Source organism: Pteropus medius, unplaced genomic scaffold (genome assembly GCF_902729225.1).
Source record: "Pteropus medius unplaced genomic scaffold, Ma_sr-lr_union100, whole genome shotgun sequence".
NCBI lineage: Eukaryota > Metazoa > Chordata > Mammalia > Chiroptera > Pteropodidae > Pteropus > Pteropus medius.
In genome coordinates this window covers 7,844,559-7,868,644 of record NW_024356249.1, presented here as the reverse complement: position 1 = coordinate 7,868,644, position 24,086 = coordinate 7,844,559, and the positions used below count along the sequence as shown (strand labels likewise).

Genomic DNA, 24,086 nt, shown 5'->3' with positions numbered 1-24,086 from the left:
AATGTGTGGCTGCCATGTAAGACTGCACAAAGATGGCACACTGCAGACAGTTCTAGTCCCGGCGTCAAGTGGGGGGCTGTGTCTTGGGGGAATGTGATTTCACAAATATTAAGAAATGCCACCCCTTCTTCCAAAAAGGATGATCTTCCCCGTCAGCCCCCGAGGCCCAAGAGTCCAAGTCTACAAACTAATATGGCTTCGCTTTGTCTGTTTGGAAACAAACGTCCCTGAAATCTTCATACAGCTTAAGTTTTACTGGTCATTCACACCTACGTCTGCCAGAGCCTTTTCTGGGGTCAGACGGTCAGCGGAGGACAGTGATGGTGCACATCTGTGGTGTGTGAAGGAAAATGTGTTGGAATTCGACTCAGACTCAGGAGACGTGGAATTGAATAAGGGGCTCGCCAGTTTCTTGCTGGTCAACTTGAGGGTAAGACGTGTAGCCTGTCTGCACCCTCATTTCCTCATCTGTAAAATGTGGGAACGACTGGCCCCCACCTGCCCCCTTCCCGGGCTGCTCTCGGGGAGAGGGCGAAGTCAGGTAACGCACATACGCTGAGCGCCCTTCACGCTGCACCTGCTCCACGAGGGCTGGCGGCAAACGGGGTGGACTCTGCTGGGGCTGGGGTCCGAGGGGGCAGAGAGCAGCTTGGGGAGTGGGAGGAGGGGAAGAGGAGGCCGAGGGCTCCTGGAGCCTTGGACTTCCTGTCCCGGTTAGTGTATTTTTAATCAGGGAGACCACGATGGAGTCACCAGACTCTTAGCTGGCCAAGAGCCACCAGTTCCTGGCACCGATGTTTCACAAAGATGGGACATTTTTAGTACCAAGAGTAGATGAGTGAACTTGTACTCTAGGGACTGTCCTTTCCAAGATGAGACAGTTGCACTCAAAAACTAGCACACTCTCCATCATCCAGGCTTCTCTCATGTGGCCACGAACAGGTGAAAACTTTGCCCAGGGCCAACCCTGGCCTGAGGACTGGCATCAGTGTCCCTCCCCGAGGGACCCACCTCTGGCTTCCCCTTTGTGTGAGGTTCACAGCATTCCGCGGGACACCAGGCCCTGGCCCCTGCTGGGGCTCCTTCCTTAACCGGGAGTTCCTAGACCTGTCTCGGTGATGACGCCAGGGCACAGAGAGGGTGGTCATGCTGCTGCTCAGACACAGGGAGCCTGGCTCTGAACCCACTTGGTCTAAGCCAGCGAGGAAAACTCCCATAAGCCCCTTCGTCCTGGGCAGAAAGAAGGCCAGTCTGCAGCGGCAATGACCCCAGGCGAGGTTTTCCGACCGAGGGAAGGCGTCAAGTAAAAACAGACTCCGTTCTACTCTGTTCGGTATCTACTCCGTACCATACCGCGTGGCCTGCCCACGGAAGTGGGGAATTGTTTGTTTAAAGAAAGTTAGATCAGAGAAGGAAAAAATGAAAGAAAAATAAATAAATAAAAGAAAGGGAATAGCGGGGGAAGGAAAAGGAATAAAAAGAGAAAAAAAAAATGAAAGAAAGAAAGAAAGACACTTGATCTCTAAGTCTGAAAAGACCAGGATTAATGTAGGATGTATAGAGTGGACGTTTCCAGTGTCCCCGTGTGTGGGGCACAGCCCCGAGTCCTGGGTGGCAGTCTCCCAGCGGAGGGAGGGGGCGTTGGGGTGCTGGCTTGGGCACGGGGGTGGCTCCGGGCAGCGACTTCGCAGCCCCAGCGGCAGGGCGGGGCTCACCTCCTCGCTGTACTTGCCCACGTAGGAGAAGGTCTCCGAGAGCGCGCTCATGGTGTTGAACTCGTTCATGTGCATCCGGGACTGCTCGGCCAGGTACGCGTTCATGTCCTGGTCGCTGATGGCCGGCATCTTCCCAATGTCTGAGTAATACCTGCCGAGGGATGGGGGTGGGGAGGAAAGGGGTTGGGGCCACGCACATGGAGGAGAGAGGGGGACACTGCCAGCACTGTGTCTGGGGCCGGCAGGTGCCTGTGTGTGGTCCCGTGGGGACCATGATGAGCGTTCTCCCATCTGGGCTTCTGGGTCTGGCCCAGGAAGAGCCCTTTGCGGCACACTGGAAGGGGATGTGGGAGCGGCCTAGACATTGTCAGAGGGTGGACGCGGGTGGACCAGGAGTGAGGAGGGGTCGTCTCTTGCAACGGCTCTGCTCCCAGCTGCAAGCGTGGGCCAGTCATTCTCTGGTGTCCCTCTAACACCCCCGCCCATGGACGCAAGAGGTCCCCTCCATAGGGCCCAAAGGCTCTTCCAAGCAGTTGCCCTGCCTTGATGTCCTCCCCTCTCTGGGGTTAACTGGGAGGAGCTGGGGCTGCCTGGGGAGAGAGGCTGGCAGAAGGCAATCAGTCACTGTCACTTGCAGCTGTGCACTGCTGTCAACTGGTTAATTAGATGCCAGCATTTACATTTTTAATTTGTGCGACTTGACATTTTATGTAGCAAACCCAATCCTTCCACCAGAGAGGAGCTGTGCAGTTTCTAATGAGGAACTGAAGGTCCCCAGTGCCCCAAAGACAGCCACGACCCACCTTCTCCCAGGCACTTTCTGGGTGTGGGCTACACCTAAAAGGGACCGGGTGCTCGCAAAGGCAGGGAGGCGTCGGGACCCTGGGACAGCACACCCAGAAGTCCTTGCACAACCCCGGCTTAGCCCACTCTGAATGCCTGCGGCTTCAGTGCTGGAGAAAGCAAACCTGAGAACCTAGAATAGAGTAGGGAGTGGGGACAGTCGCCAGGCCAGGGACTGGGGTGAGGCCAGTGAAGCATCTGGGGCACAAAGTTTTAGGAGAGGCACTCACTCTCACCTGAGTAAGTGCAGGCAACTGTGACAGGCCCTGGGAGTTCCCATGATCGAGTGAGTGTAAGGGGCATTCTCAGAGGCTCCAGGACAGTCTCACCCTGGACCCTGGCCCTGTGTCTCTCCCAGACCACATCCCTCACTGCACAGATCAGGAATCCATCTGTCCTGTGCCTGGTCTCCCACCTCCACCTCTTCCCACTGCTGACCAGGAGCTGGGTGACAGGCTGGCAGAGGTGGCACTCCTGTGTTACCCCAGCCATCACACTCAGGGGCCCGCAATGAGATGACAGTTCAATTTGCCACCAGAGCGTTCCTGGGCCTCTGAGGGCTGGATGGCCGGCTCTGAGCCTCAGCCTTACTGTGATTGCGGACCTAGTTCTATCTGGAAAACAAGGAAGGGGAAGGAGATGACGTCTGTGCCCTCCGGCAGGGGGAGGGCTGGTCTGAGAGCTCCACCCCTCGGGAACCTGTCACACAGACACACTGCCGACCGCTTTGCTGAACTGACTGCATTTTGGCGGGAGGTCTCTCTGCCTGTGACATGCGATGGAGATAGGCACAAGGATAAGAGCTTAACGAAACGGCCTTTCTCAGAGGGGCCCAGGGGCTAAGGTGAGGCCATCCTGCCTTCTCAGCTGGACTTCCGCTCTTCTCTAGTGTGAGCTTTTCTGCTCTGGGCCCCTCTGCTCAGGCCTCCGTTCCTTGTCTTATTTCATTTTGGTTCCTTTGCTCCATCCAGGAAGAGCCTGCTCTTCCAGGCCTGCAGCCCGCCCAGAGACATCTCAAGTTCCTCGGGGTTCTGGGTAATTTAATGAGATTCCAGGTATAAAAGTTGCAGCCAGAGACTCGATTCATTGCCACTATTTCCGGTACACAATAAATGCCATTGTTCCATTTTATAGCAGAGACCCAGGGGTTTCAGCGGTGGCTCCCAACCTGGCCACTCCCAAGGGACTTGTGTCATCGTCCCTCGTGGATTCCATGCCTACCAAGCAAAATATGTTTGCCAGGCGAAGGGTTATGTTCTCAAGTCGGATTGGTGGAAAACACAGACAAAGGCTTTCTGTCACTCCTATTCCATGGCGAGCAGCCAGACGCGCCTCTGCTGATGCGGCTGGGTCCAGACCTCCCTCCCTCTGCCACCCGTGGACAGTCACAGCAACGGACCAGGATGAAAAACCAGGTCCCCCTGATAGGACATGACTGTCACCAGAAGCAAAGGTTCCTGCTGTTTCCGTTATCTGCCTGTGAATCTTTCGTAGGTGGATGGATGGTTCGGTCAGGCTTTTTGCAAACAGCACCAGAGCCCCTGCTGATGCCTTTCTGGTCCCTGAGGTGCATGAGAGCCCAGGTTAGGGACCGCTGTCTCCACCGGAAATAGCAGATGCCTACACTCTCTTTGCAACGGCTTGCCTCGTAGTGCACTAAAAGCCCAGTCCATTTCTCCCGGGAGAATGTTCAGAAAGTGTGTTTGTGTGTGAGGAAGAGAGAGGTGGGGTGGGCGGGGTTGAGAGTGGAGTGGGGAGAGGGTGGGGGCTCTACTCTTCTCATCTGCAGTAAGGGGTGGCGGCAGGCCCGCCAAGCTTTGCGTATTCTCTCCAACAGTGAGGTCAGGTTCTCATTGCCCAACTACCATCTCTCATCTGTGCAGAGGCTGCTGGTCAGACCAGCGAGTGTCTCTGGCCACTTACTAGCCCACAAGTGGATCGACCACGTCTTCATCTCCAGCAAGCTCTAAATCACTGAGCTGGGTGGCCATGGACAGCACGGTGCCCTGGATAAGTGTGGGGCTGACGTTCTGGCCCATTCTCATCCCAGCCTCGCCGGGTGCTAAGTGGGTCCATCCACCTTGTAGGGCTTTGTCGACCCTACCTTGACCTCTCCCTGCTCCCCTCCAGGGCTCTGCCCAACCCCACCGCCTTGCCAGCACCCCCTGAACCTGATAATGACCCTGCCCTGGCACCTCTCTGCTGTGTGCACAATTGCTTTCTTCTTAGCTCCTGCCTAGCTGGCCTTTGTGTTGGGCCTGGCCACTGAGAAGCCTTATTGATTGTGAAGAATGCAATTATGCCCCATTAATAAACTTCAAACAAGTGTTATTAGCTGGCTGTACAGTGAGGGAGGGAAAGATCAGCCCAGGCCGCTGTACTTGAAATTGCTCCTATGGGGTTTCTGCCTACAGGTGAGTCCTTCTTCAGAAGAGTCCCCAGAGCACCCCTCGAGCTGGCCGGGGCCTGCCAGGCTGGCAGGATGGCCAAGGCCCAGGCTACTGAGGTCCAGGCCCCACCACTGGGCCTTGCCCAGCTTTCTTTGCTGCATTTGCTCATACCTGGTGGATGCCTGTACCCTTGTGGTCCCAACATGAGGCCTCAGGGAGCTGCTAGAAAGGGAGGGGCCCCAGAGAGCTGGTTCTCCACTTTTGAACAGTCTGCAATTTTTACATTTGTGGGCTTCCATGGGGCAGGCCCCGTGTAGGAGGGTGGGTGTGTCGTCTCTGCCTTTAGGATGGCTCTAGTGGTTGGGAAGGTGGCCTCCAATATCCTGAACTCTTAGAGAAGGACAAAGTGATGCCATCCTTCAAACGTTTCAAGGACGCAGAGCAGACATGAAAGACATTTGGAACCCGATGCTCTGAGGTCCCAAGATACTTGCCGTTCAAGGCCCTGCACTAATGTCTCTTCCTCTGTGAATTATTCACTGACCTCACCCCGAGTGCCCCACTGTTCTGGCTCATGGGGCTTGCTGAGTGCCTGTCTGTATGGCCTCCTTCCTCATGAGAGCCACAGGGAAAGGTCACGTCTAAGTGATCAGGTCTATCCCAAGTGCCCAGTGTACCCATGATGAATACCATGAATGTTCGACCCAGGATTTAATGAACAAGTTAATGAAATCTCTGTACGTCACCTCCAGTATTGCTCCTGGGGTGAACTGTCCCAGCTTTATATTTTGAATAGATGGTTTCCTTAGGAAGCATATTTAAAAGTTGAAGATTCTTAGCCTTTTTCACGCGGTGACGCATGTGGTCGATGGCATTCACACCTGTGGCGTCCTCCTAGTCCAGTCTCCAGCGGGCCAACTGCGACACCACTGAACTCAGTCCTGCGTGACGAGCCTAGGATTGAAGTGAGCGAGGCTACTGCTGTCACGAGGACATCGCCCAAGCTCTTCTGATTTAAAATGAGAGGAAACCATCACCCAGCGTGAAAATTTTACTGCCATTGGAAATGGACTAGAAATTACCACTTGATCACGACACGCCGGTTCGTGGTGACCGCACTGCTGAGTTCTGCTCTGTAAGGTGAGTGTAGCAGGTGGTTGCTCCTGGGAAACCAAGAGGCTCTTCTCCCCTGCTCTAGATGTGGCCACGAGGAAAAGCCCTAACACTTAAGTGGGGGCAGCGAAGACGGGGAAGTCTGCAGTGGGTCCGCCAGCCACCAGCACTGCAAGGAATTTGGAGGCAGGAATGAGATGGGAGGTTGGGCAGGAGGACAGGTGAGGGGAAGGGTAGACGAAGAACTTCTAGAAGATACAAACCATCATAGGTTGGTATAGAACCATGTCGGCTGTTCAAGCCACAGAGTTATGAGGCCCCCTGAATCCATATGCTTCCTACCCCCTTTATAGAGAGGGCCAGCCAGGGTAAACGCTGTTTCCTAGCTGTGATGGGACAGAAGGCCTCCTTGAAGGTGTGTGGGGTGCACTCTACCACAGTGAGTCACTAAGCCTGAGTCCTGTGCAAACGAATCCAGAGGTGGGCAAGCCCTGGGCGCAAGAGTAGTATGTTCTGCCATCATTTTTCTGAACTAGAGGCTGCCAGGGCCCTGAGGCGGAAGACCAGACTTGTATGGATCCTGAGTTCGTTCTGCATTTCTGGACTCACTTTCCCATTCAGGGATCCAGACAAGCTCCAAGGCCAGTCTCCCGGAGAGTGAGAGTGGAATTGATACATTTATCACCGAGGAGGAAGCACTCTGGCCTTATCTCTAGACCTGCCCCCATGGTTTCCCCATCTCTCCATCTTTGTACCCTCATCCCAGAATGAGAGAAGAAGGGATCTGGGACCTCAAGCAAGAGAAAGATGACTTTCCTGAGAGTGCCACTGGTTGCTAAGAAACTGGTGGGATAAGCAATGGAAACCATCAGACCACTCCTAAAAATAGCCTAAGGGACCAGGGTTACTCGTGACCCGTAGCAGCTGCATGGCGCAAATCTCATTCAGCACCAAGTCAGAGGGAGCCCATTAGCCTGGCGCACGCATTATTCTGATCTCCAGCTCACTGGTCGTGTTCCGGGGAGTGTCCTCCATGCAGATGTTTTATAAACGCTCCAGCCTTTCGCATCTCTGCTCCCTGCCTCCCCACCTGAAGTCCTGTCACAGGGACCGCGCGTTGGTGCAGGGATAACCAAGAACCCAGTTTCTGCCTCCTTCTCTCTCTTGCTTTGTCAAAGAGCCAGCTGACCACATAGGTGGGCCCGCTCCTGGCAGCTCTCCTGTCAGAAGAATGAGCCACTGTCCACGCAGACGGAGGTAAGAGCTTCTTTTGGTGGCTCAGACACCATCAGATACAAGGACAAAAGAGTAAGCTCTCTCTGGCAGCCCAGGCTGCGTGCCCACCACATGCATTAGCAAGAAGGGGCGAGGTGAGTATCTAAGAACAGAGGGGAGAGGGAAAAGAAAACTCAGCCCTTTTAGGAGAATCGTGTCACTGAGGTGGCCAAGACCCCGCCCCCTCTCAGTTATGTCCTCTGCACAAGAGAAGGCGATTTTTAGGAATAAAGATGGAGACTCTGCTGCAAGTGAAACAACACTGTTCTTTTTGTCTCTGGTCGCCAAGTCAAGAGCAATTTCCGGTCTCTTCTACTCTTTAAAAAGTCACCAATCTGAGCTTCCAGCCGGGTTTCCCATCTTTAAGCTATTTGGAAAAAGGGGGAAGGGACTCTAAAATCAGGACTGCCATGTAGGGTTGTGCGGGCAGAGTGTGCTGGGGCCGAGGACCAGCCCGTCTCTCAGAACGCCATGCACCCTGGGGTGGGGCCGTCTCCTCTCACAGGAAGGTGGACTAAGACAACGTGTGGGTTGGCAGAGGTCCTAAAAGTATCATAAATAGTAGAAAAGAGATTTGGGAGTCGGCTGAGTTTGGGGATCTGCCTTTCGTCTTGGCCGCTTACGTCATCTTGGGCTCATTACTTAGCCATTGTGTACGTGTATTTCTTCACCTTCCCGGGCACAACATGCGGTGATAAATTCTGTCCTCTTATATTCCGGGCTACTGTCACGAATGAATAAATACAGCGTCATCTGCCTGCTTAGCTCAGGTGCTTGGCATAAGGAACCGCTGTGGCCCAGACAAACCATAACTGTTCTTTGCCGGGAGTTAGCTTTGCACCAAGACAACCCAACCCTACAGTAGACAGGTGGCCCTCCAGGCACAGGTGTGCTGCATGACACTGTGCTTAGATCAGGGCCACTGGGGCTGAGAACGCACTGCATCAAGGGCTCGGGGCATCAAGGGCTCCCCGCGTGAGAGTCAAGGGACTGGGAGAGTGAGAAGCTGTTCAGGGTGACAATGACATCCCCACGGGAGGCAGCAGGGAGGACCGCCAGATGGACAGGGCCGATGGGAAAAGGCCTCCAGCCTCCACTAGTGATGCTGTCCCTCGGTCTTTTTTCCCTCTTTTTCTTTTCAGTGGGGATTAGAGCAGGGCTCTAACACTGTATTTCCTTCTTGGGCCCAGAGAGAATTTCAGCCGCCAAGATCCGAGCCGCCCACGTGGGAAAGCAAAGCTCAGTGGCGACTTCTAGCCAAGTTTCCCAGTTTTTGTTTCAGGGTTCGTGGGGCTGTGGGTGTTGCGATTGCAGGAGCGGGCATTGCGAATGACCCGGATGTAAGTCCCAGCCGATTTTGGAGGCGGGAGTGGGGGTGGGGGGGATCTTTAGTCAAGGGGAGCTGCAGGCTGCGGCGAGGGGCCTGCCGTGGCAGCTTGTCCCGGCACTCACCTCTCCACCCAGTTCTTGTAGCTGGGAATGTCCTTGGCGTAGAGCAGCTTGTTGGAGGGGGAGTCTTTGCCCAGCCGATGCTCTGACGTGGAGCAGGAGTCCATGAAGGTCTGGGCCACCACCGAGAGGCAGGCATCCGTGATGCTGCTTTTGTGGATGTCAAACACGAACTGCGGGTTCTTGATCATGTTGACCCAAAACCGCAGCGGCAGGCTATGGGGAGGGAAGAGGCAGAGGGTCAGGGACAGTGGGGCCAGGAGTGGGGCTGTAGCTTGGCTTAGAGAATTCTCTGGAGGAAGAGAAAAGGCTGGGGACCAACAGTTCTCAAAGGCCTCCTCTGTGCCACCAGTTTGCCTTCCAGGGAACTGAGGACCAGAAGGGCCGAATGACCCGTCTAGACACCCAGCGCGGGTGGGCACTGGGAGGGCGGCCCGCAGTCCGCAGTCTTCCCTCACACACAGGCTTTGGGGTCAGAGGCAGCCATGATGGGGGCCATCGAGTGGGATTTCCCGCTCTCTATTCCGCCGTCTGCCTCCTATGCCAGATACAAGTCATATCCAGTTGGCGAACCTTAGAGAAGAGCCTGGAATCTAGGCTTTGATTCTTACTCTCTGCCACTCACTGTACGACGTGAAAGAAGTCACACGCCTTCCCCCTGCCTGGTAATATCAGCTCATCCTCATATATGAAAGCGTAGAGCAGAGCAGCGTAAGCGAAGCTAACGTGTTTCTCGCCTCCAAGTTGCCACGCTCAGAAAACGCACCTTCGCGTCGCCTCGTCTGCCCCGCGGTGCCCCCTCCTGCCCCACCCTTTCTTCCAGCTGGCATCTACCACATGCCAGGGACTGTGCCGGCCATGGGGATACAGTGTGACCTCTGCCCTCAGGAAGCCTGCATTCTGGCGGGTTCGTGGGGAAGTCAGATACGCAATCGAGTACATGCTCTGAGGACAATCAGTGCTAGAACCGAAGGATGTGCGGGGTTCCGTGTGGGACACGGGGTGGCGGCATCCCGTCTGCCCAGAGGGAAGTGTCCAGAAAGTCTTCACAGACGGGACAGCATTTGACGGTTTGAGTTTTAAAGATGCGTAGGTGTTCCTCAGCTGGAGGAAGTGGGGAGGAAGGTGCTCCCGGCTGGGACTAGCTGAGCCAAGATGAAGAGGAGAGAAATCATGCAATGCGGTCAGGAAACCATAGGTCACTCTCTCGGTTGCTAGGGAGGAAGGAAGCTGCCCAGCGGCCCTCTTGGCTGTCCTCTGCTGGCTCTCCAGTTCTGTGGCATCCACTTGGCCACCGAGATGCAGGTGAGGAAGGGTGGCATTGAGCAGAGAATCAGGGTTTCCCTCCTCACCCACCTCTCCTGTCTCCCACCATGTCGCCTGACGTTTTATTGTCACGTTGGTTGCCGCTCTCACTGTCGATAATAGTTAGAATGTTCCTATGTGTTTGGCTTGCCTCTGAGAACTTAAACTCTTTGAATTACATTATTTCAATACAGCGAGTACAATATTTCTATAAGTGTTGTATCTCCCAGCAGTCAATACGTACATACAACAGATGCTATAAATACAGCCAGACTTCATCTTCGAGACTGCCAATCAATCAACACGTATTTATTAAGTTCCTACAAACTGTGCAGTGCAGGATGCGGCAGGCGGCACTGAGTTCTGACGATGCTAAGTGGTACTTGTAACCTCCTGGGAAATCCGGATAGGAAATAAAGGGCCAGCACAGGCAGTCATGACACAGGGATGAAGGCCAGGGTCATGGCAGCTGCCCTGGGGAGCCCCTGACAGCTGGGCTCAGAGCTCTGGATGAAGGACTCCCGGCTGCCCAGCTAACAGTCTCCTGCCCACATCTTCCTGTTTCCGGAAGTCCTACCCGGAGGAGACTCTAGGAGTCCATATTTGCTGCATGGTTATTTCTCCTCAACACTCCCTCTCCTTAAGCCAGTTGTGCAAATCAAACAGGGAAGCCAGGGCACCTCGCCGAGTCTCCTGCCTAATGAAATATTAGCATATTATTAACATTAGTGGTGGTACTAATCTCTGGTTGATTGCAGCCACTCAGGCTAAATGAGCAGGAGGTTTATTTAAAAGAGAAAAGGTAGGGAAATGTGGAGGAAGTCGGTGGGGAGGGGGTGAGTTACAACTCTGGCCTGGGAATAAAGGAACAATCTCTTTTCAATCAGGGACAATTAACTCTAAGTCAATATGCAAATCTCATAATTCCCAGAGTAACGGCTTCTTGCGCATGTGGCAATGGCGATGGTCAGGAGCACACGCATCCTTTGGTAAAAGACCCTGGGTGGGTAACGCTTGTCTACTGACCAGCTTCCCTGAATAGAGACCAGACTTTGTGAACTGAGTATCTGAACACTTCGAAGAGCTGGCCCAAAGGGAGGTTCTGCCCCCACCCCAAGGACATTATGGCATCTTTGGAGGTGGCCTTAACACAGTAGGAAGCACGGGTTGAAAACACACGGTTCGGATGCTATTTCAGGTGATCTACCCGGAAGGCACTACGAGGGCACGTAGGGATGTTTTGGGAATACCAGCTCTCCCCAGCAAGGACCAAGAGATGTTCTGGACAGGGCATTTGTAGTATTCTGGAGACTGCTGACATTCCGACGGGGTGGGGAGGAGGAAGGCTCACTGGCAGAGAGAAGCAAATGCGGTAGGCTGGGGACGACGTGCCCTGGGAACGGCTCTGCCTAAGGTTACTAAACAGTGTTGCCTGGAGGCAGGCCCTGGGAGACAGCACACCTGGCAGGCCTTTCAGAGAGAGGAGGGAGTAGCCTTCACCCAGGGTTGCTGCGCTGAAGGAAGAATCCAGGTTCTAAGAGTCTTATTTCAGAAAGGCCAGAAAACCTGTGTGATGGAAGATCTTCGCTCGCCAAGGATTAATGCGGGGGTAAACTCCTCTCTCCAGTTCTGTGGTCCACACCTCTGTTCTTGTCTGAGTTTTCAATTTCAGTAGAGACGACACTATTTTTCAGGTGAAGGAGATGAGAAGACAGAGTATACTACACTGAATAAAGCTTTAGCCCTGCGGGCCGACTTCCGCCTTCGTCTGAGCTGTGGTCCGGGGCTCCAGGCTGGTTGTCGGGGTGCCCGGCTGTGCCTTCGCGCCATGCCAGTCCTAGCGGTTGGCAGGTGCTGGGCAGCAGGCTCGTGCTGCCTTGGAAGACTGTTCTGGGGAAGAACCACCTGGGACAGGAACCACTTAAAAGCAACGGGGAGGCAGTTCTGGAACTGACGAGGCTAAAGGTTAACCAGCTTTGCCCAAGGTAGACAGAACTCACAGGTAGAGAGCATCTTGGCCCTGCACCCTCATTAATATGTATCGAGTCCTGGCTTTGTGCGAGGTTTTATACCAGGTGCTGCATACCGATGCCTGACCTTGCCCTCTCGACCTGAAACACGAATTACTCACAGACCAAAGGAAGGGATGATACATGTTAGAGGCGAGAGGGACCATAACGGAGACACCTAGAGTGTCACTTAGGACTTAGAGGATCCTGTTGTCTCGAAGACAGACGAAGTAGTTACGGGAAGGCCTCTTCCCCGAGGGAACTGGAAAAGGAGTTTGTGGGAAGGGAAGGCCATGGCTTCTTGAATAGGACAGAAATGCCCCTGTTCCCCTGGACGACGGCAGGATGTGCTCAAGATTCACTGTCACAGCCGCCCCTCTGTAATCCAGCCTCACACGTGTCTCTCATCCAAACGGCTGCCTTCTCGTCTCTCACCTGCGTCTGTCAGCTCACTGAGGGCAGGAACCGTGCCTGATGGTCTCTGTGCACTCAGCGCTTAGCATAAAGTCCGGCGGTACCTAGCCGTGACAGTGTCCTAGCCGCGACACTTGGCAGGTTATTATTTTTTTTTTTGCTCATTACTTGGTTAAATAAATGTGTGTTAACTAATCGATCGATTGCTAGAAAAGAAGGATGATTTGACCAGTCGGAAGTGAGAGGAAATGAGCGGGGAAATAGTGGGAGAGGGTGGGGGGGCCCAGAGAGAGAGCCTGACCCAGGGCCCGGCCCTCCGCTCACGACGGCCTGGACGGTCCACCGTGGACGGGCCTGGGTCCCCCCGGCGTGGCCTCCGCTCTCCCTTCACTCACCAGTTGCTCTTCCAGGTGTGGCGGACGTGCGGGTCGTGAATGCCGTGCTTGTCAGCCTGCTCGTCCAGGAAGTCGAACATGTACTTGATGGCCAGGGGCAGGGCAGAGCCACGGTGTGCCGTGCTGAAGATGGTCTCAAAGAGGTCGTCCACGAACTTCTGCAGCGTGCCCTGGGGCAGGAGGCGGCACAAGTTCACACACGGCTCTGCCCAGGGAGCTCTGAGGTTGGGTTATCAAAATCTGCCTATCGGGTCGGGGAAGGGAGGATGGTGTGTGTACAGCTGGGCCGGCCCGGGTGAAACCGGGTAAGTGCGTGTGTTAGCTCTCCCGCACCCCTTCATCTGTCTCTAACAGCTTTAAATTTCCTCTGCACGTGGGAAATAGATAGATACACCACGGCCGACTGGACCTAAGTGAGCCTTCCTCTGCCAACAACATGGTTTGGTTTCACACCCTTTGGCGGTGTTATTTTAGCACTTTTCACAAATGCTAATGAACAACTCACTCGGTCAGAGCAGACAAACACAATCTGCTGGTTTTGTTTCGGTATTATTCACTCTGGCTAATGAACAGTTATCCATTTGGCTCTGCAGTGAGCAGGTCGAGGCCAGCCTCAGGAAACTAACTGTAGGCACAGAAGGGCCCAAGGACCAGGATCAGAGACGGTGCCCGGAAAGTCACTGACGGAGCCCCAGTTTCCATCACTAGAGATTGTATATGAACCGCCTCCCCCCGCACCCCGCCCCAGAGGAGCCATGCTTTCACAAGGACGGTGGAAGAACATGATCAGAAGTGGCTGGTGTCTCTACATTTGAGGAAGGGCACGGGGAAGGGGTGGGAACAAAACTTCAGACTGCACGCCGGCGCTGGGGTGTGGGGTCGTTTGCCCAGAGCACTGGGTTGAGAAGGATTCTGAGGATCTGTGCTGAGAAAGAGTCCCAGGCTGATGAGTGGTGCCTGTCACGTGGGGATAATAGCTTGAATGAGGTCTTCGCCAGCCCGGCGTCTCTGTGGGGCGGCGGAGTCCCTTCCCGGGTCCCAGGCCCTGTCTGAAGTCCGGTACCTTAGTGGCCAGCAGTCGTGTCAAGTAGATTTCAGACACCATCTTGCTTCCCCGGTCACCCTCCTTCTGGTCTCCGTGCTCGTGGTTCTTCACCAGGTGCCACATCTTGACTCCGCTCTCCAGGTCGGGGGTGATCATGGGCGTGCGTGAGCGGAGGCTGTCGGGACTGCCCGTGTATCTGATCATGTTTTCTGCCAATGCAACGGGCCCAGGCGCGTGAGGCCGCTCAGCCTTCCGGCCGCGTCCCCACGCCACACCCCAACTCCAGCCGCGGCCAGCGTCTGTCTGATCCTTCCTGCCGCTGCCGCCTTGCCTCAATTTAGTTCATTCCCTGAAACCGGGGTGCCTTTCCCGCCCCCTCCAGGACACTCTGTTGCTGCTTCCCCCTACCCAGTTCCCTTCCCTCCTGGACTTGCATCTTGCCAGCCCTTAATTATTCAATTTGTAAAAACATAAGCTTGTCCTTTTCTACACTTTTCCTTGTAAGAGTTCTCATGTCTCAGGATGTGTTGTGTAGCCAATTAGGTACAAACGTTAAGAGCAGGTAGCCTGTCTCCCTTAATGACTCTGCACCAGCTGAGTAATCGTCTTGTCACCTGCTCCCCTGCGCCCTCCCCTCTGGCCTGGGCCAATTCTTCCCTGCTATTGGCTGAAATGTGAGGTCTGGTGAGATGAGTGTTGAGCAGAAAAGAAGGGGAAGGTCCTACGAGGTGCAGGTCCTGCCCTCTGTTTTCTTCTTTTTATTTTATGTGATGATCCCATGACATCGGTAGTATTTTCAATCCCCGTTTTGCTGGTAAGAAAGCCAGGTCTCATCGTGGTCAGGCCGCTGGCCCCCCGGTACCCAGAGGGTGGCAGAACAGGGCGGCGCCCGGGCTCCCAGCCCACACCCAGCGCCCTGCCCCTGCGCTGCTGACCCGGAGCCCGCCCCCTCCCTCGAATGCTCCATCAGTGTGACCTTTACGCGGTGTGCGGCCTCTGCATCTCTGAGTTATAATTTGCTAATCTGTATAATAGCGGGAAGTAATAATTACTTAATTCACTGGATTGTTATGAACACGATGCACGTTAATGAATATCACAAAGCGAAAGCATCTTCTAGCCTGTAAGATGTCTACAAAGGTTAGATTTTCTTCCTGTTCTCGGGGGATGAAGATTCTGCTCCTGCATGAGAGTTCCCACCGGGAGCCAGGAGCCTCCTTCCCAGTCCTGCTCTCTCTTCTGATGGGCAGCCTGCCCGACTGCCCCCTACTCCCCGCCCCAGGGGTCCAGGGCCTTCCAGTGGTGCTGCTCAGGGCACCCTCTCCTCCCCAGGAAGATTCAATGAACTCACCATATTTACTGGCAGAGGTCCTCGAGACTGTGGAGTTGTTCACTGCATTATAGGCTGTCACCTGCTTGGACACTAAAGCCACCACAGAACCATCTGGCACCTATAGGAAAAAGGCTGATAAAGACCTGGGTACAGAAACGCTGCCACCCAGGAGATGAGGACAAACCAGGATTCACTTGGTCCTCAGTGGCCATCAGTGCCTCAGCGAAGAGCTCAGGGCCTTGGGAGGCTGTTGGCTTTCCTTCGAATGAAACGAGACAGATCCGACACTGAACAGTAAGTATTCTGTGTCGTGGCTCGCTCTCGGAGAGACTCTGGTTGGGGCTCCTCACTAGCACCCTCTCTCCCGATGCTTCCCCAGGGAGCACCCAGCCTTCAATTTCATGGTCTCCCAAGAAATGGCCTTCCAAGAAAGGGCCCGGACACCTACAACACACGGGTTTGCTAGCGGATCCCACATGGAGAAATAGGAGACTGTTTCTCCCGGAGACTCTGCTCGCATTCTGCAGGAAGTGTGCCCGTCAGCATCCTATATCTGCAAGGAGGTGAAGGTTTCCTGGCTAAGGACATCCATTTCCCCTGGGTCGCTAAGGGAACATGAGGTGCTACTGAAGAAGTGGAGTTAGGGCTCGGTGTCGAGCCTCCTGGGGCGGGGGAGGGGGCTGTTAGTCAAGGACTGAGACCCGAAGGGAACTGGCTACTCAGTGAGCTAGCCCCGCCTCCCGTCCTCAGTCACCTCACCTGGTAATGGGCCAGGGTGTTCAGTCTCTTCCAGTCATTCTCAATCTTGGTGGTGATGTCTTCGTCCTGTAGGATCATCCTCGCCCCGCTTCCTTGTCGCCACTCTGTGGGAAGAGCAGTGGCAGCTCAGAGAGGCCCTCGGGCCCCTCCTGGGGGGATCTTCAGAACCCCTGTGTGGGCACCTACACAGCGCCACCTCAAGGAATATCCGTAGACAGACAAGTGCTTGCAGACACTCCCCGAGGAGGGGGTGCAGAAGCCTATAGTGCAAAGGGGTCCTGAGTTCTAGTTCAGGTTCTCATCGCAACAAACCATGTGACAGAAATGGGGATGACATCACCTGTCCTCCCCTGCCCACCTGTTCTCGGTGAGTGGCCACATTGGCAAGAAGTAGATGCTTCGTAAATGTCGGCTGAAGGCACGAGGCAGGCAGAAGCACGTAAGAAAGTGCAAAGTGGCATCATAATGTCACACCCTCGTTTACTTGATGGTAAGGCCTTGGAGCTAACGAGACCAAAGCTGCAGGTACGGTCACTGTGCACCCTGTGTCCGTTCCAGGAGTGTGTCCTGCACCCGAACACCAGCAGGTGGGTCGCCCTTGGCAGGGAGACTGGGTGAAAGTGTGTGGAGAGATCAGCAAGACCTGTTCTCATGCCAGGAACAGCCCCGTCCCACAAAGCTGATGCGGAAAATGGCACCTTCGGGATCTATCCAGCACCTAATTAGTTGACGCTATAGGTATATACTTACTTCCCCACATTCTCCTCGTGGGCCCAGACACTTACAACACACGGCTCGCTGATGGATCCCACATGGGCAAATCGAAGACAATTTCTCATCAACCGAATCCCCAGCAGCGGGGAGACGCAGGGTGCACATTCCAGCCTTGAAAAGTACGCGCAGGGGGACCCAGGTGCATGCCAGATACACGCCAGCTCTCGCACATGTGCACGCACGCACCCGCACGTGCACACACCAGAATGGAAAACAGGCTTTTATATTCCAACGCCACATGCGTTCCAGCCAGGAAGCGAGGCATCTGGTTTTCAGGCAGAGTCACGACTGCCCTCCACACCTCACGGATGCCGATGCTTGTGAGCCGTGCAGAGCGCTAGGGTTTGCAAAGTGCGGTTAGGAGCTGGAAGGAGTCACCCGCCGTCCTTGCCTGACCCCGCCTTGGATTTTCCTATGGCCCACAGAGACACGTTTCAGATTCCCTCCCTCCATTTCCCTCCGGTCAAGGCTGAGCTGCGGCTCCACAACCAGACACATTTGTGGCACGGAGAGCACCGATCCCTTGCTGACATGTGCACTTGGCATGGTCAGTGCTGAGGAGAAAGAGGCCCAGGCAGGGGGCTGCCTGCCCTTAGAAGGAGAAGACGTGCTCCTAGCATCTGAGCCCCTGGCTCCAGTTCCCAGGCTCGCCTGCTGCCTGGTTTAGAGCTTCCTGTAGCATCCGGCCATCCCCGGAATGAAAACATAAGGAAGCCGCGCGTGTTCATTGGAGCAGAGGAGCCTCAATAGGCCTCCGGGGACCACCCATTACTTAGTGCTATTGATGACAGGGCTGGGACTGTTTGTGGCGATTACGGCCTCAAGGCAGGCAGGGTGGTGAGCCAAAGGGGAAATGCCCCACAGAGGCACCTGGTCCCTAGTGTTTTGTTTGTTGTTGTTGTGATCTGTTTTCTGTTATGGGTTTTAAAATTCTGTGTAGATATGTATGGATGTATCATGCACACATTTTTGATGCTTTATCCCAGTCATAAGATGGAGCCTCTTGGGTCTCCCCTTCTTGCCTAGTGAATGGTGACAGGGCCATTAAGTCAGAGGCTGCATGGGGGGCTAGGGGTAGTAGAGAGAAAGCTTTGGGGCACAGAAGGCAGTCAGCGTTCTGCATTCCCCACACGGGGGCTGGAGGAGAAACAGGGGATGCGCTCTGGACACTGAGTCCAAGGGAGGAGGGGGTCTCCTTCACTCAGTGAGCTAGTGTGGGCTTGCCAACACTAGACAGAGAAGATACCAGCAAAGAACCGGCTTTCCAGTTTAGCAGCTGCACTGGTACCACTTGCTGATGGAGTTGTAACACATCCCAGTGGGATCTGAGCAAGCCGCCCAGCCTGATGGCTTAAGCAAATGGCAGCTGGTGACTTTTTCTGGAGCCCGATGCAGGACTTCCCTGAGTTGTGCAGTGTGCAGCCTGTGGGGCTGTACTCAGCAGCCCTGGCTCTGATCGCGTCCAGGGATTATGTAAGCAAATGAAAGTCAGTCTGCCTCTGTGCCCCCAGCTGGCAAATCTAGGGCAGAGTATGGCCATGACCAACCCCTTTCTTCCCCCCGGGCAGCCAAGGAATGATGGCTTGTTCTTGGAATACAAAGTTGATGCTACTAGATGCCTACCAGCAGGGCTAGTCCAGTGCCTGGAACACAGTAAGTACCAGATGAGTATTTATTAAAAGAATAATGAATAAATGGATGAATGAATGAAGGGGAAGAGTGAGTGAGTGTGTGACGGTGGCCTGTTTTCCAAGCGGTAAAAGAGGATGTTGGACCCATGTGTCCGTGTTCCACGGTAGGCAGACAGTGAGCCACCTGGCACAAAGGACGATCCGAACTCCTCAGAAACACAATCGGGGATGTCCATTGCCAGAAATGAAAGCTGTCTTATTGTCCCTCATTCTTCTGACTTTACAACCGGAAAATTAAAGAAACGGGTTGGGAAGACAGACTAGGAGGTCATCATCGCCAGCCACTGCGCATTCCGCTAACCAGCTGAGTTCTCTTCCTCCAGCACCGACTGGGCGCCCCCTCTGGGTGGGGCACTGGACTAGGTCATCCAGATACGAAGATAGGTAACCCGAGCCACCACCTTCCGGGGGTTCTCGGCAGGGAAGGCCGATGTGGACCTGCTCAGGGCACTGCAGCATGGTGCCCGTCACATCTGTGAGTCGACGGGGTGTTGGGGGTGAGAGGGAGAGTGACGGCTGGACTGGAACCCAGAGCTGTGGCTACACCGTGATGCTGGCAGGTAGTTGCCTCCTAGTCGAGTTGCCTCCACTCAGCTCCATCCTTGAAGCTCCAGCGGTCCAAGTGGGCCACTGGCAGTTCCGCTGGGCCACAGCCCTTTCTTTTCCACTAAATGAGTTGTACCGATGGGTTGGACATAGGCTTTCCCCGCCGGCCGAAGTGCTCGGGCAGTGATGATGTGCAGTGGGCGGGAGGATGGTCAAGGGCAGGCAGGAGGCATGCGCTTCACCGATGCCAATACTTTGTCACAGGTTCGCAGACTACAGAAGAGGCATCCTGGGTGTCCCAGTGCTGCAGTCCGTGCAGCCCAGCCCCGCCTCTGATGGGGCACCAGCGGGCAGCAGGGAGGCAGCAACTGCTGTCTTTGGGGGCAATTATCTCAAAAGTTATGAATGTTCCCCCAAATACTAACATGAGGACAGTGAGCTGGACTCAAGAAAGAGAATACATAGCTTGCTTTTCACTCACTCGAGCCTGCTATTTTTGTTACCTTTTATACAGAAAAATTGCTGTGTTTCTTGCTGAAATATCAGAAATGTAAAAAAGTAAAATTCTCTGCCCCATCTGCACACCGGTCCTGACGGATGAACCCAGAAGGGTGGGAGCCTGGAGTTGGCAGCTGCACCCCTCCAGGTGACAGCCTTGCCTGCCTTGGGCACAGTGAGGGACTGGAAAATACCTCAAGGCACCAAATGATCTGGGGCCTGCGGGAAAGAAGCAAGGCCCTGGGTGGCCCGGCCAGCTGGGCTGGGATGGAGGTCAGAGTGTGGACTACAACAGGAGAGCAAGCGATTCCCGGGCACTGAATCGGGTCAGGGGACTGACGTGGAAATCTGTCCCTAAGACTCGCTCTTCTCTGCCTGGGGTCCTGCGCTCGACGTGTTGGCCAGAACGCACTTCGCGTCCATGTTCCCCCCACCCTCCTTTCCTTCTTCCTGGCTAGCCACGGCTTCTATCTCCCCGGACTCGACAGGCCGTGCCTCAGGGAAACCAGAGAGGTGGACGGGCTCGGCGTGCTGGAGTTCTCTGCACCGCTTCCTGGCCTCCTCTCGACAGAGGTGTGAGTCACGGAGCTGTACAAGCCGAGCCGAGACCAGGAAAGGCCAAGGTCAAAGGCTGAAGCAGCTGGCTTCTCCCTGCCCCAGGAGCAGTCCCTACCCCAAACCGCCTGGCCACGCTCATGGGATCTCATCCCTGCCAAGGACTCTAAGAACAAGTCCACCTTCAGATCAAGGACAGCGGCCTGGTGTCCTTAGCGGTGTGAGCGGCTGTCTCCGTCGGCCTCATGAGGCTCCGAGCAAGGGCGTATCTAATTCTGTGCTCTGAGTATTGTTGCATATTCATATATGCTTAGTTTTCACAACAGCGGTGAGAAATCAGTAGAGCCCAGGTCTCCTAATCCTAAGTTCTCCTCCCAAGCATGCTCTTCGCTAGATAGGCTCCTTCGGTCTCGCCTACAAAAACAGCACTAAAAATAACTCTCTATTGTGTCCACACCTTGCTATGGACGAGGTGACCCCATTAGAGCAGCTTAGGGAAATGGCCAGTGTCCTCCAGGTGACAGCCTTGCCTGCCTTGGGCACAGTGAGGGACTGGAAAATACCTCAAGGCACCAAATGATCTGAGGCACCAAACCTAGTGACAGTCACCAAGGAATCCTGAGACAGAGTGACTCCTGCTCTGGAGCAGGGCATCTGCCGACCCGTCTGGTAAGAGGCATCTCCTGCAGCTTCCATAGTGAACATCTAAACTTACAGCCGCCTGCTCACTTGTTCATTCAAACACCATTTCCTGAGTGCCCATGGTGTGCCAGGCTCTGTGCCCGTGGGACATTATACAGGGTTAACCAAAGAAACAATAAAATAAAAGCCACAGCCTGTGAAGAGCTGCCTGTGTGGAGCTGTGCAGGACAACGAAGAATCACCGACCTAGCTGACAGGCGTTAGAGGGAGGTGGGCTGGCCAGGAGGGCGTGGGGCAGGTAGGGGCTGCCTGAGCTGAATGCCGAAGGGCAAACAGGCATAGGTGTCTGTCGTACTGTCAGGGGGATGGGCATTCAGGTCCAAAGGCGCCATTTATGTGACATGTCAGGGATCCATGGGTATGTGTCCTTGTGGGAGACAGTGGAGAGGCACATAAAGTTGGGAGAGTGAGTTAAGACCGATCTGGCATGCCATGCTAAGGCATCTGGGGTTGAGCCGAGGGCTACGGTGACAGGGTGAATGAGAAGGGGTGAGAGAGCCCCACTAAAGACAGCTGCCCACAGGGCCTGGGCTCAGGCAGTCGGGGCAGGATGTAGGTGTAAGTGATATTTGGGGGACAGACCAGAGGGTGCTTAGGGACTTGATGTGGGGTAGGAGGTGGGAGCACCATGGTTTCCCCCAGGTTTGTGAGAGGCGTCTGGGGAAAGAGAGTGCGGTTCATCTGTAGGCTGACCTTGGACAGAGACACTGACACCAGGCAGATCACTGGCCTGGCTCCTGGAGGGTCCCCGAGCCATAGCAGTGCCATCCAAAAGGCCAATCCTCCCTGGGTGCACAGCCCCTCGTGAGCTCTGATCCTCGTGGCGTGTGTATGCAGGCGAGAGCACGACACACACACACACGGCTAGATGCAGGCACACTCTCATGAACACGCACTCACACATACACACACTCATGCGTGCACCTCATTTTACCCAGGGCGGGGACCTTAAAGCTTTACTACAACCCTCCCTGCACTCCAGCCTAGGTCCAGTCTTTCTACCAACATTTCTCCTCAGACTCATCACAGGAAGATTTAGGCGGAGTGGACTTCGAAGGCCAAAGGAGGATGGAGAAGCCCACCAGGCTGGTTAGAACCAGCTGAATCAGCCTTTGTGATCCACGAGGAACAGACTTCACGCTAGAAGCCTGCACTCCGCCCCAGGCCACCTTTCCTCACCTCAAAGGCACAAAGGCACTGAGAACGTGTTCTCACCAGGAGCACACGCCAGCCTGACACAGGGCCCACTCTACCTCCAAAAGCAGGGTCCCGAGCAGAAGGCTGGAGGAGACATGACCCTACTGCTGCACACCTGTCAACAAACGAGCTCAAAGAGACACCTGGTCCAGAACCCTGAGACCCTCAACACCCAGCCACTGCAAAGTGGGAGAGCATGCATCCATCACAGAGGAGCTGGGAGGCGTGCGAAAGGGTCAGTGTCACTGCAAACAAGGTCAGAAAATTGAGCTGGGAGCAGGAGGGGAGACCAACCAAATACGTTTTATGAAAAAAAAAATAATAATAATTTTATTATGAGAGCAAGTTCAAAAACACAACACAATTGCACTGTGAAATGTTCTTAAATAGAACTGTGAGTCCGCATTCCAGGCAAACTGTAAAGTCTCTGCAAACTGTAACGCACCTGCACTGGCTATTCGGGGAAGTCTGGGAGCCAAAAGAAAAAGTAGGCTGTGCTCTGCCACTCGATTCAAGAGAGATGAACTAGAACTTAAGAGACCTCCTTGCATACGGAGCGCAGAGGCTCTGGTGTCACTTTGGCAGTGCACCGGGTCAAAGAAGAGTTACAGAGGCAGGGAGTGAGTGGTGGGAGGAGGAGGGTGACCCTGGCATTCATGTACCTGGCACGGAGAGAAAATTGCCAGCTCTGACCTCCAGAAGCTCCTGCCCACGGCCCTGGGCCCTGCGCCAGCCTCCGAGCACAAAGGACAGACACACTCACAAACCAATTTGCCCCACTCCCACCTTCCGGGGAGAGAGGGAGGCGAAAGAAAAAAGAAGAAAAAAAAATCCCATTATCTTTATCCGTCCTCTCCATCAGGTGCCGCGGAAAACGCAAACCGGGGAGACAGCTGCTGTGAACTCTTTACAGTTCACTCAGAAGATAGTGTATCTTTTTATTGCATACAGGAATTACTGATTTGAGAAAATATATCCTTTCAGCGGGACTTGAATGGCAAGACAGAGGGGATGGTGGAGTTCCAGGGGCTATTGATGGAGCATCTGCATTAAACCAGAAGAATCTCTGGAGGTCAAGCTCTGCTGAAGGGACTGCGCGGGAGAAAACGCTGTTCTCGCTACCTCCCTGCTGTGTGACCAGGGCCCAGGCACCAAGCCTCTCTGAGCTACGGCTTCTCCTCCGTGCGGTGGACCAGAATGGTACCTATTATTTCCTCTGGGGAGTTTAGGGAGGACACAAAGATCCCCATGGCTCAGAAAGAGGGGTGTCCTGCCTCCTGCTGCTGTGTGAAAATGAGGTACTCCTCCTAGTCACATCCATACTCCCATGTCTGCTGATGAGTTTAGTGATGCCAGAGGGTACCTAGACCCAACACCTGTGGGCGGAAAGGGACACAAACTCCATGAGATTAGCCCACGCGCAGCAGAGCGGGGTGTCCTTGGCACTGTGCTGTGAGAGCCCCCGAAGGCCCACGGGCCCCAGTACGGTCCCCGCCCCCCACCCTGTGATCTCTCTCTTTCTCTAGATTCCAACAGACTGAAATGAAGGTGGGCTCTGTGTCCTTCACCTTGGCTCCTGTGACCTTGGCTCCTGTGACGGTTAATTTTATGTACCAACTTGGCTGGGCCAAGGCACCCGGATATGTGGTCAAATATTATCCTCAGTGTTTCTGTGAGGGTGTATTTGGGTGCGATCAACATTTAAATGTTGAAAATAAAATGAATTGCCCCCATAATGCGGGTGGATCTCATTCAGTTAGGTAAAGGCCTGAAGAGAACAGAAGACTAACTCCTCCAAATCCCACCCCCCAGCAAGAGGGAATTCTGCCAGCAGACGGCCTTTGGACTTGAACTACAGCACTGGCTCGACTCTGCGTTTTCAGCCGACTGGCAGAAGTTGGACTTGCCGGTCTCCATGTGGTAGACTGAATGTTTGTGTCCCACCACAATTCATATGTTGAAATCCTAACCGCCAATGTGATGGTATTTTGCGGCAGGGCTTCTGGGAGGTGATTAGGTCACGGGGGTGGAGCCCTCATGAATGTGTTCCGTGCCTTTCTGAGAGGGACTCCAGAGGA

General features: G+C 54.5%; 1 protein-coding gene across 1 annotated transcript in view; it reads right to left on the bottom strand.

The window, feature by feature from the left end:
• The window catches only part of PLXNA4 (plexin A4), a 418,364-nt gene that overhangs the window by 3,439 nt on the left and 390,839 nt on the right, over positions 1-24,086 (bottom strand). The window contains exons 26-31 of the mRNA XM_039861051.1: positions 16,046-16,149; positions 15,305-15,404; positions 13,972-14,162; positions 12,909-13,078; positions 8,789-9,001; positions 1,716-1,866 (exon numbers count right to left, since the gene is read on the bottom strand). Of these exons, the coding sequence (XP_039716985.1) occupies positions 1,716-1,866; positions 8,789-9,001; positions 12,909-13,078; positions 13,972-14,162; positions 15,305-15,404; positions 16,046-16,149 (929 nt within the window). The remainder of the gene's footprint in view (positions 1-1,715; positions 1,867-8,788; positions 9,002-12,908; positions 13,079-13,971; positions 14,163-15,304; positions 15,405-16,045; positions 16,150-24,086) is intronic.